General features: G+C 47.8%; 2 protein-coding genes across 4 annotated transcripts in view; one reads left to right on the forward strand and one right to left on the reverse strand.

The window, feature by feature from the left end:
- Positions 1 to 54: 54 nt before the first annotated feature.
- BCCIP (BRCA2 and CDKN1A interacting protein) lies at positions 55 to 16,536 on the forward strand. 2 transcript variants are annotated; one of them, XM_055560855.1, is made up of 7 exons: positions 60 to 271; positions 7,541 to 7,615; positions 8,292 to 8,372; positions 11,930 to 12,019; positions 13,021 to 13,208; positions 14,598 to 14,772; positions 16,085 to 16,536. In XM_055560855.1, the coding sequence occupies exons 1-7, from the start codon at positions 71 to 73 to the stop codon at positions 16,253 to 16,255; spliced, it is 981 nt and encodes a 326-aa protein (XP_055416830.1). In that variant the 5' UTR covers positions 60 to 70; the 3' UTR covers positions 16,256 to 16,536. The 2 variants fall into 2 exon arrangements, with proteins under 2 accessions (XP_055416831.1, XP_055416830.1); XM_055560856.1 differs by lacking the exon at positions 11,930 to 12,019 and having other exon boundaries at positions 55 to 271.
- Positions 16,322 to 19,470, reverse strand: part of DHX32 (DEAH-box helicase 32 (putative)) — a 52,700-nt gene continuing 49,551 nt past the window's right edge. For both annotated transcript variants that reach the window (XM_055560849.1, XM_055560847.1), the window contains exons 10-12: positions 18,796 to 18,983; positions 17,800 to 17,981; positions 16,322 to 16,827 (exon numbers count right to left, since the gene is read on the reverse strand). In XM_055560849.1, coding sequence (XP_055416824.1) covers positions 16,659 to 16,827; positions 17,800 to 17,981; positions 18,796 to 18,983 — 539 coding nt within the window. In that variant the 3' untranslated portion in view covers positions 16,322 to 16,658. The remainder of the gene's footprint in view (positions 16,828 to 17,799; positions 17,982 to 18,795; positions 18,984 to 19,470) is intronic.

Genomic DNA, 19,470 nt, shown 5'->3' on the forward strand with positions numbered 1-19,470 from the left:
GGCTGTGGGGCTGACGCCGGCTCCGCGCCGAGGGTCTTCGTGCCCTCCCACCCGCCCCACCTCGGCTTGAATGGGTGGATCCGGAAGGCCGGGCGCGCGGGGATTGCGCAGGCGCAGAGGCGCCGGTAACATGGCGTCCCGGCCGAAGCGGCGTGCTGTGAGCCGCGTGCCCCCGGCTCTGGGCGATGAGGAAGAGGAGGATGAAGTGGAGGAGCAGGACGAAGACGACAGTGACGAAGAAGAGGATGAAGAAGACGAGGTCGTCAGTGAGGTGAGACGCCCGTGCGACCCCGGTTTACCTTCTGTCTGGGGGAAAAAAACATAAACTTTTTGACAACCAAAGCCGTGTGAATGGGTGAGCTGCCTGAAGTGGCGGCTTCCCGCTACCTGAGGGTCTTGAAACAGAACCTGGAGGTGAGGAAAGGCCCTCACACAGGCACCACGTCGGTCTTTGACACATCGCAGCCACAAAGGTGTTTTCAAAAGGCCTGCCCAGGCCGGGGCGGCGGGGGGCCCCGGGCCCTCCTATCGCCGCACCACCCTCCTCGGTGACGGTGTTTAGTTCTCAGGCTGAAGCCACAAACCCTCCCGGGTCCTCAAGGCCCCGAGTCCACCCACTGCCCTCCCCGCGGTCTCCGCGCCGGGGGTCCCGGTACCCGCCTACCTCAATGCGGCCCAGCCGCGTTTCCCGGAGGCCCGCCTCCTCCTCAGCTGTTCGCGCTGCCTGTATTATTATTCCTGCAGTGATTTCCCTCCGTTGTTCAAGTCTTAGCTAAGTCGACGTATCTTCCCTTCAAACCAAGTCCTGGTGACACGTTCTCATAGAACTGAGTCCTACCATAGAGCCTGGCGCTAGGAATACTTAATGTTGTTCGTTAAAAAGCAGAGACGTTACTTTGCCAACAAAGCTCAGTCGGTAGAGAATCTGCCTGCAGTGCAGGCGACCTGGGTTCAGTCCCTGGGTCGGGAAGATCCCCTGGAGAAGGAAATGGCAACCCACTCCAGTATTCTTGCCTGGGGAATTCCATGGACAGAGGAGCCTGGTGGGCTGTAGTCCATGGGATGGCAAAGAGTTGGGCATTACTGAATGACTAACACTTTGTTTCAGAGACATTACTTTGCCAACAAAGGTTCGTCTAAAAAGCTATGGTTTATTCAGTAGTCATGTATGGATGTGAGAGTTGGACCATAAAGAAAGCTGAGCGCGAATGAATTGATGCTTTTAAACTGTGGTGCTGGAGAAGACCCTTGAGAGTTCCTTGGGCTGCAAGGAGATCCAACCAGTCCATCCTAAAGGAGATCTGATCTAGTCCTGGGTGTTCATTGGAAGGACTGATGCTGAAGCTCCTATATGTTGGCTACCTGATGTGAAGAACTGACTCACTGGAAAAGACCCTGATGCTGGGAAAGATTGAAGGCAGGAGGAGAAGGGGACGACTGAGGATGAGATGGTTGGATGGCATCACCGACTCAATGGACATGAGTTTGAGTGAGCTCTGGGAGTTGGTGATGGACAGGGAAGCCTGGCATGCTGCAGTCCATGGTATCTCAAAGAGTCAGACACGACTGAGCAACTGAACTGAATGTTTGTTGAATGAGTAATTAAGACTGAATGGTCCTTAAGACCCTAGAATGCCTAATAGGTACCCCAAACGTAACACGTCCAAAGCCAAAGTGGTAATTTATGCTCCTAGACTTTGCCATGTCTGTAAATGTTTTCCAAAAACTGGGGTCCCTTCTTGGTGGGTGTCGAGCCTACAGACACAACGAAGCCCAAGATTGGAAGAAGGAACTATTTATACTTGCAGCAAATAAGGAGAACACCGAGGATCTTTGCCACAGCCGTATCTCTCCAAACAGCAAAACTGGGGTGGTTTTAAGTTGTTGTTCAGTCACTAAGTCATGTCCAACTCTCTGAGACCCCATGGACTGCAGCATGATTCAGCGATGCTACCCAAGCATCCTGTCAGGTTGGTTTATTTTTCTCCCTCAGTTCTTGTCTCATCGCCAACAAAAATTTGGAATGATGGACTAAAGTGTTTAAAACAACAGAAAAGTTACAGCTCAGTTACAGCTCAAGCAGACAGATCTTTTATTAAATAGACACTCTCAAGACACGGGAGCAGGCCTACACCAATGGAGTTACCGTAATGATCCCTTTTGGTTTCCCTCTTTTTTTACTTCCCATCTCCTCCCTTTGGTTGTGCAGTGGACAGAATAGGGCCTGAACCCACCACCAGTCAAGAAATGGGGTGCAAATGGGCATACACTCAAGACCAATTGACAGTTGCATGACAACAGGCTCTATTGTGCATCTCTTCCCATAATTTAGTCTGTTGTAATCAGATGTATCTATGTGTAGAATATTTATGAACCCTTAATAGGCTCCTAGCTGCCTAGGGTTATTTTGAGGAAGCCCCTGTGGTTGGTTTGTATCCACCCCACCCTGTGTCTAGGGTCCATCAGGAGTTGGAAAAGTCTCTGGTTATTTTGTATCGTATCTGTGAGCTCCTCTAGGCACTTCTGGGATGGGGTATAGGAATCAACGGGGATCCTTTTTGGCTGGGCCACCTTCTGCTGCTCATGCCTAACTTCTACCTAACAATTTCATCCTCATCCTTTCTGCCTAACAATTTCAGTCTCCCCCTTCCCCTCTTGCCCCTGCATCAGGGTCTTTCCAGTGAGTTGGCTCTTCACATCAGGTAGCCAAAGTATTGGAGCTTTAACTTCATCATCAGTTACTCAATGAATATTCAGAGTTGATTTCCTTCAGGATTGAATGGTTTGATCTACCTGCAGTCCAGGGGACTCTCAAGAGGCTTCTCCAATACCACAATTCAAAAGCATCAATTCTTCGGTGCTCAGCCTTCTTTATGGTTCAACTCTCACATCCATACATAACTGGTGGAAAAATTATAGGTAGCTTTGACTATACAGACCTTTGACAGCATAGTGATGTCTCTGCTTTTTAATATGCTGTCTAGGTTTGTCATAGGTTTCCTTCTAAGGAAGCAAGCATCTTTCAATTTGGTGGCTGTGGTTACTGTCCGCAGTGATTTGGGGGCCCAAGAAAATAAAAATCTGTCACTGTTTCCATTTTTTCCCCCTCTATTTGCCAAGAAGTGATTGGATTGGATGTCATGATCTTAGTTTTTTTTTAATGTTGAGTTTAAGCCAGCTTTTTCACTCGCCTCTTTCACCCTCATCAAGAGGCTCTTCAGTTTCTTTTCACTTTCTGCCATTTCTGCATACCTGAGGTTGTTGATATTCTGACAGTCTTGATTCCAGCTTGTGAGTCATTCAGCCCGGCCTTTCGCATGCTGTACTCTTCATAGAAGTTTAATGAGTAAGGTGACAGTATACAGCCTTGACAGACCCTTTCCCAAATTTTGAACCAGACTGTTGTTCCATGTCTGGTTCTAACTGTTGCTTCTTGACCAGCATACAGGTTTCTCAGAAGACAGGTAAGGTGGTCTGGTATTTCTGTCTCTTTAAAAATTTTCTACAGTTTGTTGTGTTCCGTACAGTCAAAGGCTTTAGCATAGTCAGTGAAGCAGAAATAGATGTTTTTTGAGAATTCCCTTGCTTTGTCTATGCCATCCAATGTTGGCAATTTGATCTCTGGTTCCTCTTCTTTTTCTAAACCCAGCCTGTACATCTGGAAGTTCTCAGTTCACGAACTGCTGAAGCCTAGCTTGAAGGATTTTGAACGTAGTCTTGCTGGCATGTGAAATGAGCGCAATTGTATGATAATTTGGACATTCTTTGACATTGCGATTGGAATGAACACTGACCATTACCAGCCCTGTGGCCACTGCTGAGTTTTCCAAATTTGCTAACATATTGAGTGCAGCGCTTTCACAGCATCATCTTTCAGGATTTGGAATAGCTCAACTGGAATTCCATCACCTCCACTAGCTTTGTTCGTAGTGATGCTACCTACGTCCCACTTGACTTCCCGTTCTAGGACGTCTGTTTGTATGTGAGTGAGCACACCATTGTGGTTATCTGGGTCGTGAGACCTTTTTTGTGTAGTTCTGTGTATTCTTGCCACCACTTCTTAGTCTCTTCTGCTTCTGTTAGGTCCATACCTTTTCTGTCCTATTTCGTGCCTGTCCTTGCATGAAACGTTCCCTTGATATCTCCAGTTTTCTTGACGAGATCTCTAGTCTTTCGTATTCTATTGTTTTCCTCTGTGTCTTGGTGGTGGTCACTTAAGAAGGCTTTCTTGTTTGTCCTTGCTAGTCTCTGAAACTCTGCATTCAGTTGGGATATCTCCTTTTCTCCATTTCCTTTCACTTCTTTTCTCAGCTATTTGTAAAGCCTCCTCAGACAGCCACTTTGCCTGCTTGCGTTTCTTTTTCTTTGGGCTGGTTTTGGTCGCTGCTTACTGTCCAGTGTTGAGAACCCCCATCAGTAGTCCTTCAGGCATTCTGTCTACAGCTCTAATCCCGTGAATCTATTTGTCACCTCCACTGTATAATCACAAGGGATTTAAGTCATAGCTGAATGGCCTAGTGCCTTTCCTTTCTTTCTTCAATTTAAGCCTGAATTTTGCACTAAAGAGCCCATCATCTGAGCCACAGTCAGTTCCAAATTTTGTTTTTGCTGACTATATAGAGCTTCTCCATCTTTGGCTGCAAATAATATATTCAATCTGATTTAGGTATTGACCATCTGGTGATGTCCATGTGTGGAGTTGTCTCTTGTGTTGTTGGAAGAGGGGGTTTACTATGACCAACATGTTCTCCTGACAAAACTATGTTAGCCTTTGCTCTACTTCATTTTGTACTCTGAGGCCAAAGCTGCTAGTTATTATCTCTTGACTTCCTACTTTTGCATTTCAATCTCTTATGATGAAAAGAACATTTTTTTTTTAAGTTAAGGATACATGTATATTCATGAATGGACTTAAGCAGAGGAGAATTAAGCATAACATTGAGGCAAAGGTTGATCGAGTCCCAGCTTTAGTTAATTGAAGTCGGAAGGGTCACCATCTTTATTCCATCCTCCACTTTGTGGGGACCTTACTTCCTGCAGATCTCAGATATTATTAACTGGGACTTTTATCACTGCACTGTTTAATTACCTTTTCTCTGTTCCTTTGTATCCTTCAGATAATTAATTACTGAGACCTGTTTGAGGGCAAGCACTGTGGCCAGGCTTAGAATACAAAGTGGATGAGGCCAGAATGGCTTCTCTTATGTCAAGAAAGCCATTCCTGGTTCTTTTTCACCTGGCACCCCCTAACTTATCTGCTTTCATAAATGGTTCCCAAATTCACGAGCTGCTCAAGTTCAAAACCTGGAAGTTAAATTTAATTCCTCCCTTTTCCTCAAAATCTTGTTGGCTTTACCATCAGTAGCCAGACATTTCTCATCAGTGATTCTGTGCCGATCACAGGCTACTCTTCCACTGTCTCTTGCCTGGACTTCTGTAGTACGTTTTAACTGGCTACATTCTTGTAACCTCCAGTCTGTCCTCCATCCACAGCAGAGAGATCTTTAAAAAATATAGGTCTGGGGACTTTCCTCACTGTCTCGGTTGAGACTCCACCCTTCCACTGCATGGGACCTGAGTTTGATCCCTGGTTGCAGAACTAAGATCTCCATGCTGCGTGGCATGGCCAGAAAAAAAAAAAAATGTAGCTCTGTTCTCCCTTTCTTGCTCTGACTGCTCTGGTGGGTTCCCGTTTCATTTGTAAGAAAACCCAAAGTTCTAATGGTTATTGGACTGAGAGACAGCTGGTACCGCAGGATCAGAATAAAGAAGAGAGTGGTGGGGAGATGAACATGAGTGGGGGAAGTGTGGGTGCAGGGTGAGCACTGTTCTTATGGGGGGGTATATAATAACTCGTTACTGACTGGAGGATTTTTGCAGAAACTAACATCTGTGGCTTGCAGTTTATGTAAGTGAATATTGAAACGTCTTCAGTCAATGTTTAGGTAACAAAAGATGTGTTAATATGTCTCTGGCCAATAATGTGATAAAGCTCCATGGAACAGAGCTTTCCCTACAAAACAGCTCTGCTCTTTGGCCCCTTCCTTGAACGTGGTCTCATCGTTTTTTATTTAGCACTTTTAACTGGCTGTTTAGCTAACTTTGGGTTGTAGAAATCAGTGCTTGTGTTAATAAGGATAATCAGACTACCAGTGGTTGAAAATTTGTATAGTAACCACCACTGACGATAGTGTAAGAAACCATGCACTTGCGTGTAGTGTTGGTGGGATTGGTGGGGGGACAGTTGGACAAAATCAAAGCTTAAAATATGTGAATCCTCTGATTCAGCGATACTGCTGGTAATTTACCTTCCAGCAATAATAATAATACTAATAAGGCATGATTTAGGATCCTCAAAGGCTGATCTTATTTAGCACTTAAAAGCCTTTGAGGTTTTGTTTTTGGAGTGAAGTAATCCTTTCGTTTATTTATGGAATATTTCAGTGGTGTTGCTTCTTAGAGTCTGCTGCTTCACGGTGAGAGATCCGTTTGCTTAGCTGCACAGACCTTTTGGTTACTTGTACTCAGCACGTTTCCTCCTGCCTCAGGGCCTTAGTACGTGCTGTTCCCTGTGCCTGGAACTCTCTTTGCTAGTCCTTAGTTCCCAGCTCAAGTGTCACTTCTCTAAGGGAAGCCTTTCCTGAATTTCTGAGTCCTATTACCTAAGTTCTTACAGCCCCATTCACCTATTTGTAGCCTACAAAGGTGTGATCTTCTGTTTATTTCTATGACTATTTCCTTAATGAAGTCGCTCAGTCATGTCCGAATCTTTGCGGCCCCGTGGACTGTAGCCTACCAGGTTCCTCCATCTATGGGATTTTCCAGGCAAGGGTACTGGAGTGGGCTGCCATTTCCTTCTCCAGGGGATCTTCCCGACCCAGGAATCAAACCTGGGTCTCCCGCACTGTAGACAGATGCTTTACCGTCTGAGCCACCAAGGAAGCCCATTTCCTTAATGTCTGTGTTCCCGCCTAAACTGTAAGCTCCACGAGGGTGTGACCCTTCATGTCTGCTTTTCACCTTGAGTGCCTGTCACGGTGCCTGGTGCAGAGTGGAACTCAGTAAACATTTGCCCAGTGAACGAAGCCTGGCCTTGTATCCATGGGCTGAATCAAGCTCCAGGCAATGCCAGGGACTTTTGGAGTGTTTTTTCTTTGTTTACACTTACTGCAGTCAGGTAAGAGTTTCTCCTTTGCTTTACTCAGAACAGACTTTCTCTGCATTAAATCCAGGTCTCTCTAAGCACTCTGTTCTCCGGCTTTGGTTTCAGATGAGATGGTGTGAAGGTGCTTTGTTGTCTGTGCAGATGGCAGTCTTGGCTATGTCGCTTTTTATTTTGAAGCCTAGACAGTTGTAGTTCTTTTGGTAACATTTTCTTCTTTTCCTCCTTTCGCTGGCATGTTCTGTAGATGGAGATAGAGCCAAAAAGAATGGGGGAGGGGGGAAAGATGGGTGGAGGGAAAAGAAAAATGGGCAAATGGAAAATAATGCCTGAATTAGTGAGTTATGTATGATGACTTACTTTGTGTGTCATTTACAGGAAGTGAATATTGAATTTGAAGCTTATTCTATCTCAGATAACGATTATGATGGAATTAAGAAGTTACTACAGCAGGTATGGTCTTTTATTCCTTGCACATGAGTCTGCTCTTCTAAGAAATTCCAGGCCATTCAATATAAGTTCTGTCAGATTTCAATTTTACTCTTTTAGAATTCCCATTCCTGCCTGCCTTCCTTGCCTGGAGGGAAGATTGCTCTTTTCCTTTTCCAGGGCTTGCTCCCCTATTTGAGCCTCTGCTCCTAGACCTCTTCCTCTGATGAACATATCTAAGTGTTCTGTGTCTTCAAGTGCCCTCCCTGTCCTCTTTTAATTACTTGTGCTGTTATTCACTTTTTCTCTAATTCATTTTTCAACTTCTGTGGTTTGGAGGAATTCTCGTGTAATCCCCCGTTTCACTGCTCCGCCATCTGGTGTCACAAGCAGCGGAGGCTCGGCTCTCTGCCCGTCAGAGCCTCCAGGGTCTGTGGCCTGATGTCCCCCTCCGCTCTCTTCTCCCTATCCTGACCCTCCCAGCACCTCCTGAATTACCACCGACTGCCTCTTCTCACAGCTCTATGCCTTGACTTCTTTGATTCTCTTTGCTTTTTCTTTCCTTTTGGGTTGCTTTTCTGGGTCATCTTCCTGGTCAACTCATTTGAAATTTCACTATTTTTATTTGCATATGGAAATGAGAAGTTTTATTAGAAACCATTCTTCGATTTTAATTTAAAATAATTTTTTTCTCTTTTAGCTTTTTCTAAAAGCCCCTGTGAACACTGCAGAACTCACAAATCTCTTGATTCAACAGAACCATATCGGGAGTGTGATTAAGGTGAGCAGGACAGTGGTGTTTATTCTGATTAAATTAGCTCTGTATCCTAAGTTCCTTCTGATTTACATCACACAGGCCAGAAACTCAGATTGGAAAGTATTACTGGCTAGCAGGCCATCTCGGCAATCCAGGGTTATTAAATGCAGTGTTCCAGGCAGTGGCAGTGGGTGGTAGGGAGACACGTAGGCTGATTCAGAAGAGACTGGGGAGGTGAGATGCGACCGGGCTTAGTGAGTGACCGGGTCTGGGAGAGGGGAAAGGAGTCGAAGAGGATTCTGCAGGGGCTGTCTGGAGAACCACAGTCCAAGTGTGGAGGAGGATCAGGTCAGGAAGGGAACATGACTGTGGGTTTATACGTATTGGTTTGATTTTCGTGTGATACATGCAAGTGAGCAGTGGGGCAGCAGCTGGAGTCTGGGGTGTTTTCAGCAGATAAACGGTCACTGACATCATGAGAAGGGTTGAGATAGCTCAGGGAGGGCAGGGACGGACTCTGGCCGCACCAGCGGTAGCTGAGTGAGTGAACTGAGTGGCAGAGCCTGCAAGGAGGCTCGGGAGTGACAGAAGCGGGAAGGGGGGGAAGCTCTGAGTGGCATCATGCAAAGCAGGGGGTGGCGTTTGGAGGAGGAGGGGCAGGCCGGGCCGAGTCCTGCCTCTGCTGCATCCTCCGCTGGCTCCGTCACCTCTGCGGCCTGACAGGCTGCCCCGCAGCCTAGTGTGTGAGGACACAACAGTTCTGCTTGGTTCGTGGAGCTGTACTTGGAACAGAGCTCCGTGAGGCTGGCTCCTGTTTGCTTCATTCACAGTAGCTGGAGACGCTCCAGCGGGGCTGGAGGATTTTCTTGGAAGGTGGCTCACTCCTTGACTCCACCGGGAGCCCAGCAGGGACTGTGGGCCTCCCTACCCGAGAGCCAGGCGGAAGTGCAGCACTATGGTACCGAGTCGTTCCAGCATCTGCTTGAGGAGCAGATGTGAAGGTCCATGCAGGTGCAAGGGGAGGGCACACAGACCCCCCCCTCAGTGGGAGGAGTGTCTAGGTCAGTGTCAGACGAGGATGTGGGATCGGAGAAGGGATGGGGACCACCTGTGGACGGCAGTCTGCCCGGTGACCTCACATAGGCCCACGAGGCGCTCTGTCCACGCGGGCGGTGCTGGTGCTCCTCGAGAGCGGTGGGCGCACAGGGTAAGGTGTGTACAGCGGGTCTGGTACCAGCACGGGCGCAGTGCGTGTAGCCTCTGCATGAAATCTTTTTATATCCCCACACCTATCGTCTAGCAAAACAGCTCCACCCGTCTAAGGCTCCACTCTAATGTCATCAGTGTCGGCCGTCTCACTTTGTTTTCAAAGCCAAAGTTCTTGAAAAAGATTCTGCGTTCAATTTCTACCTCCTCTCCTCCTGAACACCAAACACCTGGATCTGGCTTTTACCCCCGACTCTCCTGACGTCCTGAAATGGATGGGGTCACTAGTACCTTTGCACAGCAGACACTGTGCAGCCCTGCAGCCAGCATGCAGGACCTCTGGCGTGCAGAGTCAGGAGAACGAAAGGAGTGACGCCCCGGAGGCTTCCTCCCGCGGGCTCGGTGGGGAGAAGCAGGCCGCCTGCCCTGGCAGCAGGTAGACATGAGCTCTTGCTGACGAGTGTCCTGAGACCCGAGGGACACCAGTGAGAAGCGGTCACTTTTATTTTTGAAAAAGTTTATTCTCTGGTTGGGGGATTCATCCTTTAATTGAAATTACACAAATAAATCTAAAGTACATTATGGCTTCCTTGGCTCCCACAGAGACACCTGAGGTGTCCCAGGGACCAGACTTCTTCTGAGGACAGAAGCTGCCCAAATTTCCTGCACCCTGTGGAAGTGGGGGATTTGGACTGTTCGAGAGAAGGCATTTTCGAGGGTCGTGGAGGGAAGTGGGGGCCTGTGCAGACCACACATGCTTGCTTAGCTGGAGACTTGGGGCCCAAGAGGCTCGGGAGAGGTAAGGGGTGGGCTGGGAGGAGGCCGGACTCGGGTCAGGTAGGGCGGCTCCTGGGGGGAGGTGGGTGGTGGTGGACGAGGCTGGGCTGTGGTGACCAGCAGGCCCCGTGCTGCTGCCTGGATGCCTGATGGGCTGTTGAGGAGGAGGGCTGAGCGTGTTCCAGAGCGCTTGTTGCTTTTCAAGGAAGCATTTGGCGGGCTTCGCCCTGAGGGAGCCTTTTTCACACTCCCTGCCCTTGGCCTGGGGGTACCAGCAGGCTTTGTCACAGTGGCTGGGGGTCCACCGTCTGCTGTTACTCTCAGGGGGCCTGGGCGGGTCGACACAGCACATTTCCCTCTGCTGCTTTCCCCTCTCCTCCGAGAGCAGGCGTGCCCTTGGGCCTCTCAGCGGGACTGGTGGTCTCTTCTGAGCCGCCTTCTCATTTTCTCCTTTTGCACCCTCTTGTTTTGTTGGGCCTAAGGCTTCCCTCACCTTGGCACATCATTCGTTTGGGTGACCTAGGCCTTAGCGGCCTTGCCTGAGCCACCCTACTCCTCTGTGTTCAGTAGATGTGTTTTGTTGTAGAGCCTGGTCACCCCCTTGCCTGAGGCCCCCTCAGTGGCGTGGTCAGCTCAGATCCAGGAGGCATGCCCCCTTACCCTCCCCACGTGCCAGGCCCCCGGGCAGCTCTGTCTGCTTTGACTTGGCTCCTGTAGGCAGGTCCACTCTGCTCTCTGTTCCTGCTGAGGCCCTGGCCACAGGAGGTGCCCTGGTACCGCCAACTGCTCCTGCGCCTGGCTGAGAGGCGGTGCTGGGACCCCTTCCCGCAGAACAAGTTCAGGGACACTCGGGGCAAGCCTGGGTCCCTGCTGTCCTTCGGGGTAAGAGCAGCAGCCTCATTTAATTCATTCAGCATATCTTCCCCAAGGACTTAGTCTGTGCCAAACTCTGTGCTGGGGACTGGGGAAGCTGCGGGAGGAGTTTACAGCTTGGACGAGCGGACAAGCAGCAGGTGAAGCGAAGTGTGGCGGATGCGTTGAGTAGAGCCGAAGCAGGAGGTCAAAACGCGAAAGGGTAGGGTGGCTCAGGAGTCATGTACTCCACTCTTGTGCTGCTTTTGCAGTTTCTCGTTTCCCCTCGCCCCCTTCTCTCCTGCCCGTGCGCTGAGGCGTTGTTCATCGTCACCTGTGGTCATGACTGGCCAGTGCTCTGAAGCATGGGTTTTAGGTGAGACAGTGTTGTGGACGCACAAACAAGCCTGGGCGGCCTCCAGCGTCACTTAGGAAACAGACGAAAATGGTTTCCTTAATGAGAGCTTATCTGTTCTGGACTTACAGTACACTGGGCAGAACGTCTTAAGAGTCAATAAAGGTATTGAGAGCACCCAGCCTGTAAGAAGAGGACAGAGTCAGGGAGGTGAAGTGATAGGAACAGGGCTGCACAGGTTTAGTCCATGAGGCTTTGCTAAGGCATGACAGTAAAACAGTTTTCATTTGAAATTTGAAAAGATAAATGCCGCCCAGATTCCAGGACTTTGTACTGCACTTCTCAACCAAAGGTAAAATGAGTATTTTTTTTTTTTTTTTTTTGGAAACAGCAAACGGATGTTTCAGAAGACAGCGATGACGAAGTGGATGAAGACGAGATTTTTGGTTTCATAAGTCTTTTAAATTTAACTGAAAGAAAGGTTGGTTTCATTGGGTGGCCATTAGAGTGGTTATTCCTTAGGCCAGAACCTAAAAAGTTAATTCTATTTAATCCTTGATGAAAGTGTGTTTTATATCAGACAAAGATACTAGATATAAGGACATGTGCTCTTGTGAAATCTTACTGTAATCCTTTTTTCAATTTGAAGGTATTTTTGTTTCTCTTTGAATAATCTGTATCCAGTTAAAGTCATTTACTGCCTGTGGTATAGAGAATTGTCCTCCGAGGTTTTAAGAATGACTTTTCTGATGTCGGTGTGGACACAGCTGTTTTTGCTGTCTCTACAGCTGTTTTTTTTGATTCTGAGTCTTCATTGCTTCCTGAAATTAAGGACACTCACATTTATTTGTATTTTCATTCATTTTTATTGACTCATTGATGGGTTCTAGTTTAAAAAAAACAAACCAAAAACCTCCTTAGAATAAGATGCAGGCTGCCCTTTATCTTAATTTTTAAGTGAACTTTTCAAATACTTTCATCTTATGAGACGGACTAGAGTTTCTATCCCAGTATGTCTAAGTTAGCATAACCTTCTCTGACCACTGAGTATATAACCTTCTCTGACCACTGAGGATGGGCTAGTAAATAACCAGGTCTAGTTACTTTTGAAAAATAATCAACACTGAAGACTTGTAAAGTGAAAGTTGCTCAGTTGTGTCTTGAGTTGTGTCTCTCTGCGACCCCACCGACTATACAGTCCGTGGAATTCTCCAGGCCAGAATCCTGGAGTGGGTAGCCTTTCCCTTCTCCAGGGGATCTTCCCGACCCAGGAATTGAATCGGGGTCTCCTGCACTGCAGGCAGATTCTTTACCAACTGAGCTGTCAGGGAAACCCAAACACTTGTAAGGTTTTTTTTTAAAGGCTTTGGCAGGAAACCACACTTACCTATAAGATACTAAAAAGTGATAGTTCTCATGTTTATGTTTTCTTCTGTGGGTGACGGCCTGTGATAAAGAGTGAGCCTTCTCTCTGCTTTCTAGGGTACCCCTTGTGCTGAGCAAATTAAGGAGTTGATTCTGCGCCTCTGTGAGAAGAACTGTGAGAAGAGCATGGTTGAGCAGCTGGACAGGCTTTTCAACGACACCGCCAGGCCTGTGGGCTTTCTGCTGAGCGAGAGATTCATTAACGTTCCCCCGCAGATCGCACTGCCCATGCACCAGCAGCTCCAGTAAGAGGCTGGAGGACGCCTTTCAACAGGCTTCCCCAAGTACATTCAGAAATGTGACTCCGGTGGAATACACTGGTTTAAGCACGTGTGTGGGGAGTGCCTGAGATGTATGCGTTACTAATAGTAGGCTTTTTAATAGTTTTAATTCCTTAGGACTGTTGTGACAATAGTCTTAATAATCGTAAATATTTAAATGGTATAAAAATAAGAGTTTCATATACACTTTAATGCCCATTTGACCGAAGTTTTTCACCTGCTTCATAGATAGGATTTCTGTTACACGAATGAAATGTAAATAATTACAATAACAAAACAGTAAAATTCCTAAATTCCATTGGGATATTCTGTGACGAGTGCAACCATGGCCCTGATACTGCCTCTCAGGCTTCTCAGGGTTTGTTATTGTTTTGCTTTAATGCACGAGCTTTAGGTTTACAAGAATCTTTTAAATGTATGGAGAGATAGGAATTGATATTGCCTATGCTTTGACATAGAGGAGGATGAAATTACAGATGGACACCCAGGCTTTACAGAGTATTATTTCTCAGAGGTCAGGGTACATCTTTGTGATTTCCCTGGAAATAGTTGGTGCAAATGTGACTATAGTTTGAAACCTTTTGGTCTCCCATTTTTCCTTTATACAATTGCTTTTTAGTTTCGCTCTTTGTCCCTTGCCCCCGCCCCTTAGCTGCTGCTCATACTGTACTTGCGGAGCCTGTTTGTTTTGACTTGTCTTTTTTCTGATCCGCTGGAGCTCGTGTTTGTTTGATTTCATAGGATCAGCTTTCTCCTGATCCTGTGAAAGAAAGCCAATGTGGGTTGTTCTGAGTTTCTTTATATTTTTGTTTAGCCAGACATATGGGGTTATGTATGATTTAAAGGAAGGAAGGAAAGAGTTAAGGTTTCATTGCTGTCTCATTGATGTGGTAGTTCAGGGCATCTGTCTGGCCATTTCTGGCAGGCCAGAAATAAGTCCCAGGTGCCAGTGAATGGAGACTGTAGAGGTCCCCTGCTCTGATGGCATCGGTCATGGCTGTATGCCCTTGTGTGTTTCAGTTAAATGTTTTAGAAAATCCAGATTCTTAGGTATTTTTAACAGAGCAGTGATGTTGTGTGAACTTGAGACTCATCTGTTAGGTTGCTGTGTATCTGCAACTCAGAGCGTTCAGCTGTGAGTCACCCTACCATCCATCATAAAAGGCGCTGCCATAATCAACTCAAGTGCCTCTGGCTGCTTTAGAAGCGTCCAGATCTAACGTCTGTCCGTTAAGCCTGTGTCACCACAGAACTCCTTGCAGAGGTCTCAGTGGTTTTTCCTGTGCGCTGGTTTGCCCACGGATCTTGTCTGACCCAGCAGGCAAACCTTGTGTCCGTGTCTGTACCTTGTAGGAAAGAACTAGCAGAGGCGCACAGAGCCAACAAGCCATGTGGGAAGTGTTCCTTCTACCTTCTGATCAGCAAGACATTTGTGGAAGCAGGAAAAAGCAATTCCAAAAAGAAACGGAGCAACCAAAAGAAAGACGAGTTAATGTTTGCAAATGCGGAAGAAGAATTTTTCTATGAGGTAAGACTGTCCTGTTCCATCTCTCTGTTTAAATGTAAATAAGGATTTTCTTAATAATAATCAGGATTTCTTGCTCTCTCACTTTGTGCCAAAGTTCAAGTGTGGCCATTCTGTTTTTAAACCTCTGTACCTACAGCGCCTCGGAGCCAATAACCGAGCGGGGAGGAGGTGATTACCGAGCCGATCACACTGATGGTTGGGCATTTACAGTGTGCTTACTATGAGGTCTTCGTTCTCCCAGCGCTCTGGGAGGTGGGCGTTAGCCTGGTGCACAGGTGGGGCCGTGGAGCCACTGCCTGGTGGGTGTGGAGGGCGGGGTGGGCCCTGTGCCCCTGTTGCTGGCTCCCACGCCGCCCCGTGCCCTGGGACCTAGAGGCCGTGCCCCTGGTGTGTCCCTGTAAGCTGGTGCCCGTGACGACAGATGCCAGAGCGCATACTTCCTCATGCTGCCTGCTTCTCAAAAATGTTAAGTCTCTGAGGAGGACCCATTTTCCTGGATTGGATGATATGACTTATTTTAAAAGGCGCCCACTGAAGACAAAAGCACTATAGATTCAGCTCTGTCCTTGTTTTTTAGGAAGTAAATAAGTGAAAACTGTTTAAAATGTGTACCTCAGCGCTTGAGGTGGACCGTGTCAGGGACAAATGTGCGGGTGTTTTAAGATGGGTTGGTCACACAGACTTACTGTCCTCACATGAAGCTTTATGCCAAGGAAGCAGCTGGGACAGTGCTAAGACTAGCCTCACGGTTCTTCTCATTAACTGTCAAATGTTATGAGTCTTAATTTCACTTGCGTATCCCAAGATTATTGAGAATCAAATGGGCTTGTGAATATGAGTGACTTCAGAATTATAAAGGTGAAAGAAGGTGAAAGTGAGTCGCTCAGTCGTGTCCGACTCTATGCGACCCCATGGTGTAGCCCTCCAGGCTCCTCTGTCCATGGGGTTTTCCAGGCAAGAATTCTGGAGTGGGTTGCCATTCTCTTCTCCAGGGGATCTTCCCAACCCAGGAATCGAACCCAAGTCGCCTACACTGCAGGCAGATTCTTTACCCTCTGAGCCACGAGGGAAGCCAGGGTACTATCACTCAGCTGCTTCTTCACCTCTTAGAAGTAGGATGCGTCTGCTTCCTCACGCAGGTTAGAAGCCTCCTTGGGGAGTGCTCTGTAACGTCTGCCTGACTGTCCCATGTGAGCTTCGTTTTAACTGTCAGCCTTATTACATTTGCCACACTATTGTACTTCTTGTTATTGATTAAATGAGCTTTGCCTTCAGCTTGTGTGACTTTTAAATTTATGGTTCTTTGGTTTAGAAGGCAATCCTGAAGTTCAACTACTCAGTGCAGGAGGAGAGCGACACGTGTCTGGGAGGCCGATGGTCCTTTGATGACGTACCGATGAAGCCCCTGCGAACTGTGATGTTAATTCCAGGCGACAAAATGAGTGAAATCATGGAAAAACTGAAAGAACATCTGTCTGTCTAACCCATCTCCCATGGACCGTGGTGGGCTGGCTTCTGCACAGGTACCAGAAGACTTGTGGAGGCTTACTGAAAAACTGATGACTTTATTCAGACTTTATTCAAAAAGTAGGGTTCTGTCACCCGTGTCTGCGACACATTTACAAAATACCTTTGCTTTTTTAAAATTTTGGTCAAATTAAGAATGGTTGATTAAAAACTTTTCCAGTAAGAAGAAAAACATGGAGTAGTATTTAAAGAACTCAATAAAAACTTCTATTTTTAGTTTTTAAATAACACACAGAACGTTCTTCCGTTCAGGACCCCGTGTGGGCTGTGGCGCCTCGTCCGCGCTGCCCCGCTGGCCGGCCGCCACGCCGCCTGTGGGGCGGGTATTGCACATCAGGCGTCGAGGACGCTCCGCAGCGTCACTGCACACTGCATCTCTGCTCAGTAGTTTCAGGGCACTTGTCACACATCTGCTCCTTTTTCGATGTTGAAATAGGGGATAGGTGATCCATGACTTGCTGTAGAATGTCCTTACTTTCACTAGGAGGCAGATTACTGAAATAGTATTGTGGTGCCAGTTGCATAAATCTGTTTAAAACAAAAAATTATTAGTGGGGAGAGATTACCAAACAAACATGACTGGACCCTTCCCAGGCCTGGAGAGTCTGCCTCCAGAGTCTTGATAGTCTGAACTTCTCAGCGGCTCAGTCTGCCTTTGTAGGATGAGTACTTTGTGGTTCTCGTAGGACCAATACAGCTGCCTTTCTAGGAGAAGCTGGGTTCTGTCACTCTAACCACCGGGGACTGACACCTTGGTATCTCCCCCAAGGCCGTCACAGTTCTGCAGCAGGTCAGATCAGGTGCTCGGGAGAACTCTGGGTGTGTGGGAGAGGGAGTGTGTTTGCATCTCTTACTAACAGCACGCTTTCCAGCGGCTGAAGCTGGACACCCCTGTAGTTGCTCTGGCTCCTGCCTGGAAAGATCAGCTGCCCGAGCGTGAGTGGCGTCTTCCCAGTGGGCCTGCACCTGCGGCGGCCGTGAGACCGTCCATCCTCACCGCTCTGCCTACAGGCCGTTCACTGTGCAGCCAGCGATCTTCCCGACGGAAGACGTTACTCTGGCTTAAAACCCTCCAACTGCCTTATATCGCACTTAGGATCAACTCCAAACTCTCTCTGTAGTCCGTCGTAAGCCCTCTGCCTCTCGTACCTGCCTGCTCTCAGCCTCGCCTCCGTTCTTCCCTTCCCCGCTTGCTCCAGTCTCAGCGCTCACCTGTCGTGAGAGGTGGCCAGGCTCACTGCAAGGTCTGCACCCGCTGGCTCTGTGCCTCTTCAGTCACGCTTTGCCCTGTGTTTCTAGACTTATTCTCTCTCTGCTGTAACCCGAGTCACGGGCCTTTCTCAGTCATCTACAGAGACCTGCGTTTAGGAGCTATACTCCACACAAAGTTAGGTTAGCAGTAGTATAAGCTGCTTATACTGAAAACGCAAGGAAACCTGCCTGCCACCTGCGCTTCAAGTAGGAATTTAAGAGAAAGCCCTTTTGCTCCACTGCACTCACAGCTCAGGAGCGATCTCGGAGGCGGTCCTGATGTAGTTGTTGTTAGCGATGCTGAATTTGTGGAAGAGAACCCACTCGGGCATCTTGCTGGCGACGGAGTAACAGGACAGCGGGTGCAGCTGTGCGACCTGCTTGTGCGTCAGCATCAGGTAGTTGCCCGCCCCGTCCACGTCCCGAGCGATCTGAGAGGCAGCGTTTCAGAGGAAAAAAGGTGTGTAAATGTGGAGATGGGTACGGCAAAAATATCATTTTAAAAATTCCAAACTACTTCATAGAGAATAAACTACAGATTGGCTACACGTTTTCCATTTTCAGATACAGAAAGTAAGATGTATACATGTTTTGCCCAAAACTTAAGAGCCAGCGATGAGGATGTTGTCGACTAATTTCATCAGTTTCAGGGCAGCATGCCAAAGCAGCACGGCTGCAAAGGTGAATGTTCTAGAGGTCAAGAAATAAAGCTGTTCCCTGCCACATCGTGGACTGCACACGGACGTCCAGTGCTTTACACTTGACGTTTGGCTCATTTAATTCCTCACCGTAACCCTGTGACATGTTTCCATACAGATGAGGAAATCCATGCTCAAATGCCAGTGTTCTCACTATGATGTGAAGAATGTATGCATTTCTGTAACAGGCTTTATTAACAGTTCAGAGCAGCCGCCTTAGGCTGCTTCAGGAAAGAAACCGACGGGATGCTGTCTACCTGTCAGGCGCCACATCACCAGTTAAGTGGGAACAGCCAGGTGCCGTGAGGAACTGCAACTGACGTTCAGCCAGGGTGCTGTAAGAGCTCCCTCTGTGATGAGAAAGATCTCCTGTCCGTTCGGACCTTCTAGCTTGAAAGGACGTGTCTTTAAATACTAAACATTCAGTAACATATGAGGGTTTTCACACCAATAAAATAATCACCCCAAGTGAGACTTCTGACAGGATGTCCTGAATATGTGAGATTTCTGTAAAGACCACGCCGCAGCCAGCCTTACGCATTCTTACCTGCATAAAATAACCAGACAGAAGAGCTTTCTTTATGTTCAGAGTGTTCTCCTTTGAGCCAAAGGCAGGTTCTGTATAGGGAAGCTCGATCCGCTTGATGATTTCTAAGAGTTCAGCTCGGATAACCTCTGCCGTCCTGAGTGCTGAGCAGTTGAGGAAGTAATCGTGACACCACTTTTCCACACAGTCTGGGAAGGAAGCAACAAAAGGCTGCTGAGACGTGACCTGTCACAGCTGAGAGCCCAGGCTGGACACGCTCTTATCTCTGTGTCGTCCCCTCTCCTAAAAAGGTCGTCCCGTGAGCCGGTGGCGGGAGGCGGTGAGGACAGAGACCTCTGGTGGCTCTGCCAGGTGCAGAGAGAGTGTGGGACCTGCAGCGGCGGCAGGGAGTCCAGGATCCCGCCAGCCGTGTGAAGTGCAGAGCCCTAGCACTGACCCTTAATCTGGACCACGAGAGACAGGAAAGGCTGTCTTAAAGATCAACCTTTTGTCCAGTGTGTGTACAGCCAGGATGTACGTGGCCACATTTAATCAGGCTAGGAGGGAAAAGCTTACAGTATACATCTCTCTGCTCCATGAAAATATCTCACATGTCTTAATTGTAAGAAAAGGATCACTACTAGGCTGACTTGGGAATTAATGTTACAGTTAAGCTCGCCTACCCGAGTTGCAAGT

Source organism: Bubalus kerabau, chromosome 22 (genome assembly GCF_029407905.1).
Source record: "Bubalus kerabau isolate K-KA32 ecotype Philippines breed swamp buffalo chromosome 22, PCC_UOA_SB_1v2, whole genome shotgun sequence".
Taxonomy (NCBI): domain Eukaryota; kingdom Metazoa; phylum Chordata; class Mammalia; order Artiodactyla; family Bovidae; genus Bubalus; species Bubalus kerabau.